The following is an 18,030-nucleotide window of genomic DNA, read 5'->3' on the forward strand; positions in this document are numbered from 1 at the left end:
ACCAAACACCCCCCACCCCACCCCACCCTCATTGCCAATCCTCAACAGAAATGCTCACAACAATGAAAACCTTGGACAGGAGGAAGAGCATCGCCGGGCACTGTCTTGCTTGGCTGTGGCTTGGGGGGGCACTTTTTTCAGTGCCATTGTAACTTCGAACAGTCACTAAGCAAACTTTTGTAAGTTGTGGACTACCTGTACTTTATCACTTTTTTCCTTTTTTTTTTTTTTTTTGGTCAACAAGTTTTTGACATCTTGCTAGGCGACTGGTTGTACTCAGATGTTGCCATATCCTAAAAGTGGTACAATGGGTGAAAAGGTTGAAAAGCCCTGACTTAGTCAATCTGCTTTACCATTGACAATATGTGCTTTTGTGATTAATAAGTTTACAGAAAAAACAGTGATGAATATTTTAGTATTATTTTGGTTAAATTAGCTACCTTGACTATCAATCTGTGATGGTATATTATTAATCAATGCTTCTGCTCAGCCTGGAAGTTTCTAAAAGTGATGGCCATGCCATTTGAGAATTCTGAGTTGTATAATCCTCACTCATGTTGGGTCTAATTTGTGGTAGCAGGTATATACACAACCATTGATTAATTAATATTCCTAATACTATGATGGCTACAATTTCCATCATTTCTGTTGGTTTGCCTTTGCCCTTGCCCTTATTTCACTCCTGAGACAATGGGGCAAGTAAAGGATAAACCAGGAAGCTCTTAATATTTCACTTTGTTTTTCTTCAACCACTCCCACTATCATGGAGTCAAGAAGGAAAGTAACTGTTCTTCTTGTCTTAATTTCCTCTCTGAAATAAAAGATTATGTTCTGTTTTAGCTACTTGGGCCAATTATCCATGGAAGAACATGTCATTCTACTCCTGTTTGGTCCCTTCATTAGTGCTTCACTAAGAAAGATGGCTACGAGGAGTCAAGTGCCTCCTTGAATTTCCATGTGGTATATTTCAGGGAGATGTTTGAAGACAGACTTCTTCATAGATCTGCTTTCCAACCACTTTTTCTTGCCTTGCAGTTGTAGCACAGTCACCATTTTTGCCTGAAAAAAATTACAACTTCAGCATTTTATTTATTTATCATGTTTCTAAGACCACTCAGCTCCTCAAGAACTCTAGGCAATTAAAAATAATGATACCAAATATCAAAGGGAACACAATGTGACTTAATTGCACTTTCATTTGTTTAAAAGAAGGGTATGAATATTTAGCATCTAGAAAACACATCTAGTCAAATTGAGTAGCAAAGTTGTATTTACTTTATGATTTAGCTGCTTCTGTAACACAGGAAACCTGAATAAAGTACCAAATGCTAAACAGAATACAGCGACATCAGTGGTAAAACTTTTTTTTCACCATTGGTTAAACTGTTACAAATTGTTCAGTTTTTAATCTCTACAATAGTTGCAAGCAAGGCAAATAGTAACAAGAGAGCTGCTACACAGTATTTGTAATGTACTAGTTGGTAATCAAGAGATTACTGATAAATAATAATATCCAAACAAGCAGAAATATTTAAATCAAAATCTCAAGTGCAACTGCGACTGCAACATAACTGTTTTTGTTTAGAACATAATATAAGCTGTGGAGAGAGTTAGCGAAATAATGTAAGATAGCAAATTAAATCTAATATTTATGGTTAAATTTCGATTCTCTTTGAGTAGACATATTCTTCTTAAAGCTCAGAGTAGACTCTTGAAGAGTTAACCGAGGCCTGTATTTGTGCTTCTTTTTCCTTTCACTTGGCTATTTATTTTAAGACATTCTGGCTAGCCAAACCACAGAAAATAGAGCATCATTTTTAAAAATCTTTTCCTGTTTACCAAAGAATAAAACTGAAATGCAACATTAATCTGCGGGACACTAAGCTTTAGTTTTCATTTCTAATTTTCTCCAGCTTTCTTCTGTCAGATAGATGAATCAAAGAATTTGGCCTGAAAGAGATATTCTGTTAAGTGATTTTGCTGAAATAGGAATTAGAAGGAAGAGAGCATAGATCTGTGCATCAAGTCAAAATATTTTATATAATTGTTATTAAAGGTTTTTTTCAAAAGGGAATATTAAAAAACTAATTCAAAGTGAAAAAATAAGTAGAGAAAGAGAAAGAAATCAAAGAGAAAGCTAAAAGTGCAGGAAAGGGGGAAATGAAAAAGAAAAAAGATACATGGGTAGCTTCTAATCTTCTTTACAGCAGTTATAAGTACAGTTATAAATTTGCCTCTTACTCTATGGTTACAACATAACTGTCTTCCTTCTTTAATCTGTCCTATCTAATCATCAAAACCATAAACCATAAATTTATATTTTTCTGTTCCACACACACAAAAATCTATGAGGGGTTTCCAGTCAGCAATAAACGTAATTATTTGTCTTTTCCTTGATCAAAGAAGTCAATTTAGCCATGTCAGCAAGTTCCATCATTATTCCAACTGTTTATTCATCAATTCCAAAAGAAAAATGTCTGGCCTCAATTGGATATTAATCTTTTAAAATCCTCTGAATCAGTTTATATTTTAAACATATTTAAATCCAGAATTTTCTAGCTTTTTTACAGTTTCATCAAACATGTGAAATTGGAGTTAAAGTGTCCCATCCCGTTCTTCACACTTGCTACATAAATTTGAAGTGACTTTATACATTCTAAACAATTTGTCTGGTAACATACATAGTGTCAGTAGTACATTATTTAAAAAATTCTCCTTAAGATTATAACATAACGTAATTTCAACTCATTCAGCCTTATTAATTAATTAATTGGATTTATTTGCCACCCATCTCATATCCAGTGTCTCTGGGTGGCTTACAACATAGAAACAATGAAAAACATTAAATCCATCCATCATCAAAAACACAGCAGATAAAAAACATTAACAGATGCAATCATAGATACAAGATGGCAAAGAGGGAAGCCTGGGAGGTAGGATTGAATTTAATTAGTCAACCCCCTCCAGTAGGAAGCTCTTCCATTGGTTCCCTAAGCCACCTGGTAGAGCCAGGTCTTATAAATAAAAGAACGTTAACAACGCTATCCCTCTGCAATCAGTTCTTCTCTTGATTTCATTTTACATTCTCCTTGACAGAATTCTGGTGATAAGTTAGCCATGATAAGTTAGCCATTTGTGTTTGCCTATTATTTCTCACCTACAAAAAGCTTCTTGTGCTGAGATCCACAAAGGTGTTTTCAGGTACAACTTGGGTTTTGTATCTATTCCTTATTCTCAATATGGCACATTTAACATAATGATTTTTAAAATCTGTACAAAACTTGTCTTTATTGTACTGCAAATACCCATGCCATCCAAATTTCATGTCATGTCTATCTAACTCCAAATCTCTTCTTCATTCATCCAAATCAAATGCAAAATACTATATCAAATCTGATAAACCAGTCCTCTTCTTTCTTTTGCATCTTGTAACACCTTATATTTAACTCGTGGGGTTGTTTTTTCTCCTTGACACAAATTTAGATATATCTAAATATATCTGCCAGCGTTTCAGTAGTACATCAATTGTCAAAACAGGTATTGTCTGAAACAAAAATGTAATTCTAGACAAGATAATCATTTTTATCACAGAAATGCTCTCCAGCAATGATGGTTGTAATTTTTCCCATCTTAACATATCTTTTTAAACTTCATTCCATATCTTAACATAGTGATTTTGAAATAATATACAATTCATAATTATCAGAGTGATACACGGGTATTTATTTTCTTTAATCATAACCCCCTTCTATTCATCAATACTATTTAATCTACTATTTTCACATTTGTATTAAGATCTTTGTCTTCTGTTTATTAGTCTTGAAACCTGCTAATGCACCATATTTTTCTAATTTGCCCTTTAATATTTCATATCCCTTCAAGATATTTTCCAGACCCAACACCAAGTCATCTGCAAAAACCCTTACTTTTAACCTCTTTTTTAAAATCTTCAATCCCACAATCCTCTCGTTTTATATCACTATTTAGCATTTCAAGAACCAAAATAAACAAGACAGGAGACAATGGGCATCCCTGACTTGTTCCTTTTTGTATATCACAGGGTTTGTTAGATCTGAATTGATCATTATTTCTGCTTTCTATAATGTGTAAAGCCATTTCATGAATGGCTTAAAAAATATTTTTATAAAGTTCTTTCCAAAAGTCATATTTTCCAAAACCTTGAACAAGAAAGTCCAAATTATCAAGGGGTTTCTCTGCATCTAAGAAAGATCAGTGTGGCTTGTTTTTCATTATGTTGCTCCAGATATTCCTGAATGCCCAAGACAGTTCTAACATTGTTGTTTAACTGACTTAAAAAAAAATCCATGTTGATTGTCATGCATAAATCTTGCAAAATTATTTTCAGTCTATCAATTAGAATTGTTGTGAAGAACATGTGGTTATTATTCAATAATGAGATCTGCCTGTAGACCCTTGTTAAAGTCAAATCTTGTCCTTTTTTAGATATTAATGGCTTCTTTGCACCCTTTGGCAATTTTCCTCCTGTAGGATAGACGTCATTGTGTTTTTTAAAAGTTGCACAAGTTTACCCTCAAAATATTTATAAAAAGAATCTGATTATCCATCTGGTCCAGGCACCGTTCCTAGTTTTTTTATATATATATATATATTCCTTATTGTTATACATCTCTTCGTAATCCTTCTCTGTTCCTACATGCAGTAGTCCTCAACTTATGATCTCAGTCGGAGCAGGAATTTCTACTGCTAAGCAATACAGTTGCAAAATGTGATGTGGGTGTGCTGCAGATGAGTGGAAGAGCTCCTGGGGGGAGGGGGCTGATGAAAGCTGTGTATGAGTTAGGGTCCTGCAGTGAGGGTGATGTGCAACCTCAAGAAGGGCAATAAAGACGGTGAGGGATACAGGAAGGAAAGGGAAAAAATATGCTGCAATTCAAGCTTCTTGGTGTACCACAGTTCTGAACTGCAAAAGAGCCTTGAGCTGCAGTGCAACTAAAGCAGAACCACTCCAGCCTGGCCCGGCAGTGCAGCACAAAGCCACAGTCTACCAGGAAGGCCCAGCAGCATTGCACAACACCGCCGTATGTGGCTTTTGTAGGGAAATTATATCTTGTTTTAAATATTTTTTGAATAATAATGTATTTTTTCTCTCTTTGGCAGAGCATTTATTCCATTTATATTCCACATTAAGCACTTGTAATCCACAATCAAGCCAAAAAATTATAAAAGGCCATAGCTGTAGCTCCTAGTATAAGATCATCCCTCTAATTTTCCTGTTGCCTCTATTGCAGTTTTTGTGTAGTCTTCTCTGACAACTCTATTTGAATTTCCTCCAATTCATCTGATTTTTTTCTAGAAATTCCCTCACTTTCTGGACAGAATTCAATCAAAACTTCTGTTGTTTAGAAAATAAAAATCACACCTTCCATTTGTCCCATCGAATAGGAACTTTTAATGCTTTAATCTCTCAGGCAAAAAGAATACTCTTTTCTGTTATGCAAAATTATAGTAAGAATTTATTTAAGAATAGTTATATCAGCATTATCAATCCTCAATCTTAGATATAAAAGACTTCTGCAAAACTTAATCTCTTGTCTTCCTGATAAAGTGCATGAAAACATCTCTTGGAATGTTTCTTATTTTATTTATTAAATAGAATAGAATAAAGTAACAGAGTTGGAAGAGACCTTATAGGTCATCTAGTCCAACCCCCTGCTTAAGCAATAGATCCTATACCATTTCTGACAGATGGCTGTCGAGTCTCTTCTTTTGAAAGCTTGTAGTAGTGAAGCACACACCCACGTCTGTAGGCAAACTATTCCATTTTGGTTGATTGTTCTCACTGTCAGAAGATTTCTCCTTATTTCTATTTTGAATCTCTCTTTGACCAGTTTCCATTCATTTTCCTTGTCTGGGCTTCAGGTGCTTTAGAAAATAGCTTGACCCCCTCCTCTCTGTGACAACCACTCAAATATTGGAACACTGCTATCATGTCATCTGGTCCTTCTCTTCAGTAGACTAGTCATGCCCAGTTCCTGCCCAGTAGACTAGTCATGCCCAGTTCTTCATATGTTTTAGCCTCCAGTCCCCTAATCATCTTTGTTGCTCTTCTCTGCATTCTTTCTAGAGCTTCAACATCTTTTTGTAGAATGGTGACCAAATCTGGATGCAGTATTTTAGGTGTGGTATTACTAAGGTTTTATAGAGTGCTATTAGTATCTCACATGATTTTGACTGAATCCCTCTGTTAATGAAATTTAGGATTACATTTTTTGACTGCCGCTGCATACTGCTGACTTATATTTAATTGTTTGTCTACTAAGACTCCAAGATCCCTCTCACAGTTATTGCTATTAAACCAGTTTCACCCAATCTATATGTATACTTTTGGTTTTTCTTCCCTAAGTGTAAGACTTTACTTTTCTCTACATTGAATTTCATTTTGTTAGTTAGGACCCAGTGTTCAAGTCTTTCAAGATCCATCTTGATCTTGAGCCTATCATCTAGAGTGTAAAATTTTTATGCCACCCTTCCCCTCTGTAAGACAACTCTGGGTGGCTTATAGATTATAGTATTTTTATTCTTGTAAATTTTATGTTGTATATACTTTATCAATTTCTGTCTCTGCATACTCTTCAACTCAACCTAAATATTTTTGCTAAGACTTCAATAATCTAATATCTTTGACAGAATCCTTTGGGATTGCTGTAAATTTCAAACAATTTTTTTTCTCTCTCATTTGCCATAGAGCCAAATTATCTAGTTCCAACTTTCAATCTATAACTTCTATCTTAGTCTCCAACAAATCCACTTAGTCATTAATTTGTTTTACTTATTCAGACACATATTTAAGAGGAGCTTTCCATCTTCTTAACTTCTTCTTTCATCCCCTCTTCCATCTTTACAAGTCCTTCTTCCATTCCTTTTTTTCAAAAGCTGTCAATCACTGTATCAAGTGATTCGGCTAACTTAATACCCAGTTGCTCAAACATTTTCCGAAATAAAACTGGTCTAATTCCTTCCTCTGCAAATTGCTCTAGAGATTCTCTCCTCCACCCCCATTCTTGCTGTTTCTCTGGTTTGTGGCCATTATGATATAATCCAGAAATGGAAACGTCTCAAACAAGGAAAAAAGAAAAAGCTAGCTCCCCCTCTTTTTTTGTCTTTCTGTGCCTTAATAGTTTTATGTCAACTGGAACTCTTAAGTGCACTCAGCGTCACAGTCAACATCTGCATAGTTACAAACAGCATCACAATCTGGCTCACATTATCTTTATCTGTTGTTTTGTAAAATCCATTAATGGCCTGTACTCTTTAATAGTAAACAAAAAACATTTCCACAAAGGTCCTGATTCTTTTGTTCAATTTAATTCCAATATGTTCAAAAGCACCTTCACCCAAAAAAGTTTTCAAAATAACCGTCTCCTGTTTCCATTTTAAATTTTCTTAAATTTTTTGCTTAATTTCCTTTTCTTTATTCGTTTGTAATCCAGAAAAAATAATAACACAAGGAAGAATGTCCTCATTCTGCTACTCAGAAAATCTCTCTTTAGCTGTAAACCAGCTACTTTTGAAAGCAGTTAAGAAATGAGACTCCTGTCCATACAGACTTTGTTAGGATTGTGATTGGAATCCCTCAACTCCTAGCTGCTCAATTCACAAGCTAACTGCAAAAACCTCAGTTCCTGCAGTCTGCTCACTAGGAGCAGCTGCACCAAATGCAAGTGGGTGATCTCATGATCTCTCCTTTTTCTGGAGAGACTTCACCAGCTAGAATTCACTGTCCAAGCGCTGATCTCTAGTGCTGTCCCAACACCTTCAGGGACATTTGTTCACCATGAATTTTCATTGGAGGGTCTCTGTACCAAATCAAAATATTAAGGGACGTTCAAAATGGAATCTATTAAAAAACAAAATACTGTACACATAACTTTTGTTCTGCAAAACTCATGACATCCATTTCATTTTTTTTAATTTTCACATGTCATACTGTTGTGGCAGAAATGAAATTCTAATCCTGCAAAGGAGGATAGTACAAGTTTAGCGCTTATTTTAGAAAAGATGATGGATCATGAATCAATTTGTAAAAATCATAATGAAGTGAATTCCTCCCAAAGATACATTTAATTTTAGTATATTTCTATAGTTCTTTCTCCCATTTTTTGATGTCATCTTCCTGCGGTAACTCATGTCAGAATTGTAAGTCTTATTTTTGTTTGTTGCAAGGAGATGACAAAATATTAAATTGCTCAGTTCTCCTAGTTTCCTTCAGGGTGAAAATGTTGTCTCACACTTGAATCCAGTCCTCCTGAGGATTTGAGGGTTTACAGTATTTAAAAGGAAATTCTTACCTGCAGTGATCATTCAAATTTGATTGTTAACCCACTTTTTCTTTTTTGAAAAGTGATACTAATTCCATATTATTAAATCACGTGAATTGTCCACAGCTGTCTAATCTCCTTCCTATAGTTAGGTCAGTAGGATTCTGTAACTATAGGCTATTGATGCTTATTCCAGTACTCTGTGAGTGTCTCTCCAGGTACATACACAGATTCAATTGTTTGTATAGAATAGGCATTCTCTTAATGTTAAACATTATGTTCCTGAGTGATGATTGGCAGAGTACAGAGGGGATACTTACATTTATTGCAAGGAGAAGTGATGATCAGCAAGTATAATCTTCTGCCAGCTTTGCTTTGGCAGCTTAATATCAGTTTGATATTGGGAGTATGTCTGAAAATGAGACAAGTCTTGCACACATTTGTATTGCATTACATGCCAGAGTTCGTTGTATTATTAATATTTGAAACTAGTATGCTTCCTTCTATTGAAATCTGATTTGTCAGCTGCTGCTTAGTTTGCTAGCTTAAATGGTCAGTGGGTCCCTATTAAGAAACAATTATTTCACTTCTATGTAAGTTCTGCATATTTATTTATATTATTACATTTATTGACTGCCTACTTTACCACATTGTTGGCACTAAGTCTGTGTTTAAAGTCTGTGATAATGTTACATAATTCTTTTTTTTTTTCTATTATGAATCAGCAATTGTGAGATTGGTGCAGCAGGCTTCTTAAATGGTTGACCGAAAATAGTGGGAGTTTTTGTAAAAAATAGATTCTGAATATTTCTAGCCTATTTAGACAAAAGGTAAACCCCACTATATTTTGTAAGAATACAGTAACAAAGTATCTTGGCTATCATTGTCATGTAGTTTTTCTGGTTTAGGAACAAAATATATGTAATTTTTGTATTGTTGCATTGGTTTCTCTTACTTCCATTAACTTGGCATGGAAACTTTGGAAACTCTTTTGTCTTTTCAGTGTTTTGCTTTTGCTTCTGCTTGCCTTTCAATGTTGGTTTTACAAGTCAACTCACAAAACGATGCCCAACTTATTAGTAGTGAAAACCACCAATCAGAGAGCACCAAGGACCCCACAGTTCAACCCTGAACTACAAATATTATTTTCTATCTTTCATTACCAGTGATAATTATTTTTGTAAAATTAATTTAGTTCAGCAAATTTACAGCATAGTGATAGTAATATTTCTGCTCACTGAAAAAGTATAGAACATAGAAACAATTTTCAACATTCCCCAAAGCTTCATCTATTGAAATGATGCATTTTTTACGTGTCCTCATCTGAACCAAGCAGCAGAAAAGTAGCTCAGCAAGTTTATAGCTTAAATAATAACAATATCCTTGCATTGTCATTTTATACTAAATCCTAAATACTAACTCTTTCTATTTCATTTCATGGCTTGTTCAGATGCTAGAAAGTTGAGTCTATGGAATCCCTGGTGCTCTCTGAGCTTTGTTGTTTGCTTGCAGAGATTTCAGTCCTGACTGGGTAACATTATTAGTGCTAGTGAGTGTGGAGTTTTCTCCCTCTTTATATACTGTGGCTTGCCCTGCTTGTGTTGATGATGTAGTAGGTTTCTCTTCAGTAGTTCCCTTAATAAGGGTATTGTTTTCTGCTTTATTGTTTGTCTGATGTTAATCCCTGCTTATCTGGCTGTTGGTTGCTGGACAGAATGTGTTCTGATCTTTTTTGTTGAGTTAAGTCTTCATCACTTTTTTCCTCTAAGAGAGTAAAGGTAACTCTTGCAAAGTCAGCCTTAAGCCAGACTGGCTGATTATATTAGCTTTTTTAGAAATGCTAATAGATTATTGAAGACCAATCAGAAATTTTAGAAATGAAAAAAGAGTGTTGACTACTAATATGTACTAAAAGGGCCCAGGTAAGTCTATCAGAATATTTACTTCCTTCCCCTGCACTCCTCTCTTTTTAAGGGGACTACACATTTTGGAGCTATTAAGCATACAAAGTCCCCGTTAAGTGCTTTTTTGGGACTTTGTTTTTTGGCTTGGTCTTTCAGTCATTTTTTAAAAATTATTTTTCTAAGCCTTAACATAATCTACAACCATATTGATACTTCTCTTGTTCCTTAATGGTCCCAGTGAATTTTATCTACTCCAAGGAAAAGTGATAAATAAGCAGGTAAAGAAATACTTCAGAAAGTAAAGTTGGCATTTTCTCTCTGGATTGCTAATAACCATCTATGTAATATATCCCAATTTACAATATATAATAAACACATATTTCAAATGTTTTATATAGAGTTATCTAAAGTAACAGATCCTTTTCTTTATAGCCCAGCTGAAAATTGATACCATCCCACAGATCAACAGCTATGGTTTTCCATGGGTTACAAAATAAAAAAAGATCAAATTTTGGCGAAAAAAATCATAACACAGCCAAATTTTTAAAAAGGATGCACTTTATGGATATGTTGTATCAACCTATTTGTTGTGGCATTTCTCCTTTATCCACTGCAATTCAGTGGTTTGTACTGAATTTAATTATTTTTGCTTGTCTTCTATTGTAATATAAATTACTGTAAAGCCACTGTAACTTTGAGACACCAAAAATACAAAAAATATGGGCCCCAAATGCCTGGTCTTGTTCTATATGAAGAGGAGTCCTCGCACGTATGGAGAGTAACTGAGAACTTGAACATACTTATTTTCTTATACGTGCTTTGGTATACAGCTTCACTGACCCCTGAGAATATAAATGTATAGACTCACTTCCCCTCTCTTCATGCATTTTACCTAGTGATGACTGTATGAGAATGTCTTTTTCAAAGAACCCTAGTAATGAATGGCATTAAAAGTGGTGAACTGACAGCGCCTTTTCAGTGCATTCCCTCTTTAAATAGATGTGTATCATCTTAACTGTGTGTTATTGTTTTTTGTCGCTTCTTTTTAATTTGCAAGCGTGTGAAAATAGCAGCAAACAAATCTGCAATTTGTATTTTTGGCTCACTATGATTCTCTCTTGTATTTCTGAAATGCCACATTTCTTCCAATTTCTGTTTAGCAAAAAAGCAAAATTGGGAGCCTTTGTCTCTGGACACTGAAAACAATACTGTAGCCTCTTATCACACCTCACTTTCTTGGTCATATCTAATAAAACCAGTGCTTTTTTTCTAAAAAAAAAAAAAAAAAAGATGCTGGAACTCACACACATCATACAACCCGCCTTGCCTACCCTACAAGGTTCCATCCAAAAAAGGTGCCGGAACTCGGTTCTGGGCATTCTATGAGAAAAAAAAGTCCTGAATAAAACATTGTAGAATATTGAACCATTGATTAAGTTTCTTCTCATATCTCTTCATACTGTGTTCTTTTTGTAGAGTAAGTTCAAGCAAATGCAGGATGTGAGGACTTTACTGTTTTTGAAGTAGTCTAGAAACATGTTTTGATAGAAGTTACGTATTTAACATCATCTGAAGCTGGAACTAGAAGCCAGAACATGGGAACTTATAGTTTAATAGTGAATTTTTAAGAAAAAGAGTTTACAACTTCTCATTTTGGTTCCAAATTTCAAGAGGATTACTCTATTATATGTCTTATGCAGGGGAACCTAACTGATAAATAGGTGTATTTGAAGCAGTCCTCATAATCAAGGAAATGTGTCTGCCCTAAACTTCCTTCTGTTGGCTTTGTCAAACAGGCTACTAGTACAATTGGATCAAATTTCTGCATTAGCACTAGATTTTCTCTAAAGGTTCAGAGGGAAAAAAAAAACCCAGAAACCTTAAGTCATAAAGACATCCTGTCTCATTCTGAAAGGAGATCCTTCTGCTTAATTAAGTTCATAAATTAGCAGTCGCTATAGCAGCCCTACTTTGCCACCAAATGGAGGTAATATAATCTCACCAATCTTTTCTGCTGTTGTAATGGATCCCATCTATCAATTAATATGCCCTTGAGCCTTTCCATTTGGTAGCATTATGGTTGTGAAGAAGCTGGTGTGCAGACAAAATTGACATAAGAGTGCTAAGCTGTGAAATTATTAATAGCCTAAGAATTATAGCAGGTTATTTCACTTTTTTTGGTTATGCTCCATTTTTTTCATCCATGTTCTCATATTTAGAGTCCCCCCTGCTCCAACAGAGGCCTCTGGAGATACAGCTACTGCACATCAAACATCTGGGGAAAATGGCAGCGTTGACAAGTGATGCTGAGCTCAACTGCCCTTGAAGTGGACTGCCTAGGAATTGTATTGTGTCCATAAATGTTGAGTGCATTACATTCAGAGGACCTATGAAAAAGTGCAAAACAGTACACTTTCCCATTTACATGTTAAAGAGAATTCTAAATTTTTACTAGGCCATCCAGCAAAAATGGTGCTACTTCAATAAAGATATATTCTACCTTCATCTGAAAAATAAATTAAGGAGCAGTTAAAAACCGATCTTCCTATCAAATTAGTTGAGCCTTTATATTCTTTCTGAAAGATGGGAATGAAAGGCAAACAAAAAGTCGAATAGAAGTCACCATGCCAGCTTAGTTTGCTTCCCACATCCCCCATCTTTTATATAAATCTTGATAGGCTTTGTGATTAAGCTGTTAATACAGAAACCTACTGAATTATACCTTTTAAGGATTTGATTGCCAGCTTTGCTTATTATATGCTTTTACCTAGGACTGTTTTGTGTTTGTGAGAGTGTGTTCCCAAGTTTTTTGAGATCCATCGCTGGATGTTTTTAAGAAAAGATTGGACAGCCATTTCTCCAGAATGGTGTAAGGTCTCCTGCTTGAGCAGTGGGTTGGACTGGAAAACCTCCAAGGTCTCTTTCCAACTCTGTTATTCTGTATTTTACATTGTCCATTCTAATCTTTTAAATAATAATAATAAAAAGAATTAGCAATACAACAAGAACTTAAGAACATGTGTTCTTGGCAAAAACGATAGACAAGAATAGTAATTGGGGCTGATGCACTGAATGTCATCATAACCAAACCAAACAAATGGAGGAGGGTTGGAATAATATAATAACCCCTACCCCAATACATAGCTCTGGAGTAGGCTTGTTTTATTCTCCCTTCAAAGCATGAATTCATTTATAAATATATAATTCTGTTGTTAAAATGGAGCAGCTAATGTGCAGGGGGCAATCCTCAAAGATGAAGATTGCACTAAAGCTTGTTCTGCTCATGTCTATGAATCTTAGGCAAAAAGCCACTAAGTCTGAATTCTACTCAGGATGCCAAAATGGATATAGTGACAACTTGATTATGGGTTATTGGTTGAAGATACATCTGAAAACTCATGAAAAATAGGCATTTCTAGAATACCAACAATAACCATTAAAAAAAATATCTGGTCGTGATTCTTGTTCACTTCAGGCTAGTCAGACTGCATCTGGATATTGCATCCAGCTCTTTTTTAGAAGGACAGTGTCAAACTAGAAGGGCAACCAAAATTATGAGGGTTCAGGAAGGAAAAAGTATAACAAATGGTTGGCAGCATTGAGTGTATTTACCCTGAAGATGAGAAAACTGTGGAGAGACATGATAGCTGCCTTCAGTTATCTGAAGGACTGTCACAGGCAGAATTGTTTAGAGGTGTTCCAGGAGACTGGACAAGAACCAACAAAATTAAAACTTTAGTTTAACGAAGAGAAGGACAAGGGGGGACATGATAGCAGTATTCCAATATCTCAGGGGCTGCCATAAAGAAGAGGGAATCAAGCTATTTTCCAAAGCACCTGAAGGCAGGACAAGAAGCAACGGGTGGAAACTAATCAAGGAGAGAAGCAACCTAGAACTAAGGAGAAACTTCCTGACAGTGAGAACAATGAATCAGTGGAACAGCCTGCCTCCAGAAGCAGTAAATGCTCCAACACTGGAAGTTTTTAAGAAGAGACTGGACAGCCATTTGTCTGAAATGGTGTAGGGTTTCCTGCCTGAGCAGGGGGTTGGACTAGATGACCTCCAAGGTCCCTTCCAACTATACTACTATTACTAAATTATAAGAAAGTAGATTTGTGCGAAATATCAAAAAAAATATCTATGGAGATTCTCAGTCATCCAGGTCCTGGTTATCTCAACGGTGCTTTTTTCAAACGGCAACTGTACTTTTTATTTTTTTTCTCTTGAAGACATTTCACTAAAGAAACTTCTTGGATGAGAAGTGAAACGTCTTCAAGGGAAAAAAACAAAGAAAGTACGGTTGCCTTTTAAAAAAAGCACCTTTGGAACATCAAAAAAAAAAAAAAAGATCTATTTGACCACAGGCTACCTTGGGAAAATCCCGGACCTCTTTAAGTGGAAAATCCCGGACCTTAAAAAGACACAATTGCCTTCTGCCAAAGGTGCTGAAGGAGTTGATTCTGAGTTGGATGATTTTCAAGGTCCTTTCCAACTTTTACATTCTATGATTCTTCGATGCAGTATTAATAACACATTTGTAAAGTGCTATGATTTTATTGCTATTTAGATTTCAGTGGATCAGGCAGAAGATAGTTGCTTTTAGTGTTTGATTATAATAAAAATAAAAATATATATCTTAAGAAATGGTCTCTCATACTCTCAAATTATGTTGCACTTTGAATTCTTTTTTCACTTTGATGATCTATATTCAAGCATTTATCACGGAATTTGTTCAAAAAGATGTTGAAGGTGGACTTAGCGTAAGAGAAAAAGAAGAAAGTGAAGAATTAAAATAATACTGGGAAATTTTTTGGAATTCATGTTTACTTTTTACAGTTGAATCAATGGAATTTAAATTAGTCATAATATTAATATTAGTCATGACATTAACTTAAATCTCACCTATTTCAATGAGGAAACCATAACCTTCTGGTTTTGAGAATGCTTAGTGTGAATACAACAGGCTAAAAATCCAGGTTGTAAAAATCCAAATGTCCACCAGATAACAAAGAGATACAAATAATTCTAACAGTTTGCTGACATCTGGTGGTCATCAGGATTTTTGCAGTTTAGCTCTGGTAACCCAAAAGCTAACCCCTGAATTGAGAAAACAAAAAATCATATAACATGTTTTATAAATTCAGGGCTGTGAAAATTGGATATATATAATAAACTATAATACATTTATGTATATGTTGCATAAATAAATAAATGTGGTTTATAAATTACTATTTATAAAATATACTTTAATGCAACAAGTTGATGTAATATAAACATCTTCTTAAATCATTATGTATAAATTGTAGAGCTCAGTGTTTTTAAATTTCTCATTTAAAGTGCTAAAATAAAATTTAATTGTAGCAAAAATAAAAACCGCTAAGCTCTTTTGCTGTATATAAAAAAGAAAGGAACGAAAAGCAAACTATTTTTTTTTAAAAAAAAATCAGGTTATAAAATATTTTTGAATGCATGTAAACAAAAAACTGATAAAATAAAGTATCTAATTTTATAAACCGTGCAGTTTTCTTGATAAATCAACCACTCTCAAAAGTAACTGTTTTCTGAAGCTACTCCCATAGATATATATAGACTCTATTCAAAAGACAAAGCTTCATCAGACTAAACGACAAGTTAAAGTGGTAGAATCTCTATCAGAGTAACCTTTCAAATGATGAGATTAATCTGCAGATTAAAAAGCTTTTATAGCAATAGCACTTAGACTTATATATCGCTTCACAGTGCTTTACAGCCCTCTCTAAGTGATTTACAGAATTAGCATATTGCCCCCAATAATCTGGGTCTTCATTTTACCAACCTCAGAAGGATAGAAGGCTGAGTCAACCTTTAGCCAATGAGACTCGAACTGCTGGCAGTCAATAGTCAGCAGAATTAGCCTGCAGTACTGCATTCTAATCACTGTGCCACCATGGCTCCTCCTATGTTTGTGTGTGTGTGTGTGTGTGTTTATGTATTTAGATATAGATAGATGGATGGATAGATAGATAGATAGATAGATAGATAGATAGATAGATAGATAGATAGATAGATAGAATTAATATGTAAGAGCATAGTTAGAAACATCCACTTGGGTAGATAAAACGGTAGTAGAATAATCAGCATTTTAACTCAAGCTTAATATATGATCATCATGGGACTTTTATGATTAAAATGGGTGATTCTTATGTCTGCTCTTATCAAAATTGTGTAGCCCGTCTATATTAGCATTTTGCACTGATTTGTGATCAGGATCCTTACTCATGATTGTCTCACATATTCCTTTTGCCTACCTATTACTCTGCTTTTACATCTCATTGAGGCACTGTTGTTGCCATTGGTTGCATAGTTGGCCAGATGTTTAGGCTGGATTTGGCATTTTTGTCCATCTATCGAGTCCCCCCCCTTAGTAATGTAGCATTATTACTATTAATTATGTGTGGGTAATGTACCGTACAGTCTATGACTGGTGGAAACTTCATAATTCAACAAAGACCTAAGAATTATTGAAGTAGTCTAAAAATATAGACAATTGCAAGCAGGATGGTTTCTTGTATTATTATTATTTCCATTTGTTCCATTGCATTTTTAGAACTTGAATTGTTTATGTATAATTGTAGCCAATTTATATAATTTCTGTGACGTATTACACAGTACTTGGCTCTATAAATATCAAGAGAGCTATTAATGTAGGGGTAAAAACAATTCATGGGATATAATACAGAACTTATCATTATAAATAGATCTAGTCTTAGTGTTCAATACTGTAACATTCTGCTTGCAATGCCTATCTCCCACAAGAAAATAGCCAGATGGAAAATGATCTATAATTTTTTTTTTTTCAGTGACCTTGTTCTGTCTCACAGATGTGAAGGAGAAGAAAGAGAGAAAAAGACTAGTCAGATTGGCTGGGATTGAAAGTACATAAATCAGTTGCATAAAAACACAATCAGGCAGAAGAATATTATTTCATATTTCAGACGCATTAAGTCAGGAATGTCAAACTGCCGGCCCGTGGGCTGGATGCGTCATGCCGAAACCATGCCCACCCTATTGCCGGCAATGGGGGAAAAGTCCCAATACTTCATGCGACGTCACGTGACATGGCGAATTTGACATGCCTGCATTAAGTGAATACAGGTAGTCCTCAATTTATGACCACAACAGAGTCCCAAATTTTAGTTGTTAAGTGAGACATTTGTTGAGTGAATTTTGCCCCATTTTTTGACCTTTCTTGCCCCAGTTGTTAAATGAATCATTGCAGTGGTTAAGTTAGTGACACAATTGTTTTTTTTTTATAAACAATTTTTATTGGTTTTCCATTTTACACCAACAGAAGCTTAAGCGCCAGCGTGAAGATATTGGTGGTCAATTACAAAAGAAACAATAACATTATAAATATACAATTCACACAATGTTTCTTAAAATTTCCCTATCTATCTATGTAGAATATTATAATCAAATAGATTCAAATAAATTCATTCGTTAATATATCTAAATATAAGTTTCCTTAATCAATAGGAACTTTCAACCGCTTAATATAATAATCAAATTAGTACCATCCTATAACCAATTCATTCATTAATATATCGCTATATATAAATTAAATGCTTAAATCAAAACTAACGCTCTCTATCTGTTTAAATTATTGTAATCTCATTAATACATTTCTAACACAAATTTTCATTGAATATATCACTGAATATGAATTTCATTAATCAATAAACATTTGCAAAAGCTCCTTATCTATCCCAAAGATCCTGTTTTAAACTTTATTAAAATGCCGCTTCAACAAAAAGGGAAATAATTAAAAAAAAAACCTTTTCACAGG

General features: G+C 34.6%; 1 protein-coding gene across 4 annotated transcripts in view; it reads left to right on the top strand.

Annotated features, from left to right (window-relative positions):
* ARHGAP26 (Rho GTPase activating protein 26) overlaps positions 1–18,030 on the top strand; it is a 266,440-nt gene that overhangs the window by 210,852 nt on the left and 37,558 nt on the right. The window contains exon 21 of one of the 4 annotated variants that reach the window (XM_039351456.1): positions 12,424–14,059. The exons of the other annotated variants lie outside the window; for them this stretch is intronic. Within the exon in view, the coding sequence (XP_039207390.1) occupies positions 12,424–12,508 (85 nt within the window). The 3' untranslated portion in view covers positions 12,509–14,059. Of the gene's footprint in view, positions 1–12,423; positions 14,060–18,030 lie in introns of those variants that run through there. 4 annotated transcript variants of the gene reach the window in all.

Source organism: Crotalus tigris, unplaced genomic scaffold (assembly GCF_016545835.1).
Source record: "Crotalus tigris isolate CLP2741 ecotype Arizona unplaced genomic scaffold, ASM1654583v1 scf7180000017568.12009008, whole genome shotgun sequence".
NCBI lineage: Eukaryota > Metazoa > Chordata > Lepidosauria > Squamata > Viperidae > Crotalus > Crotalus tigris.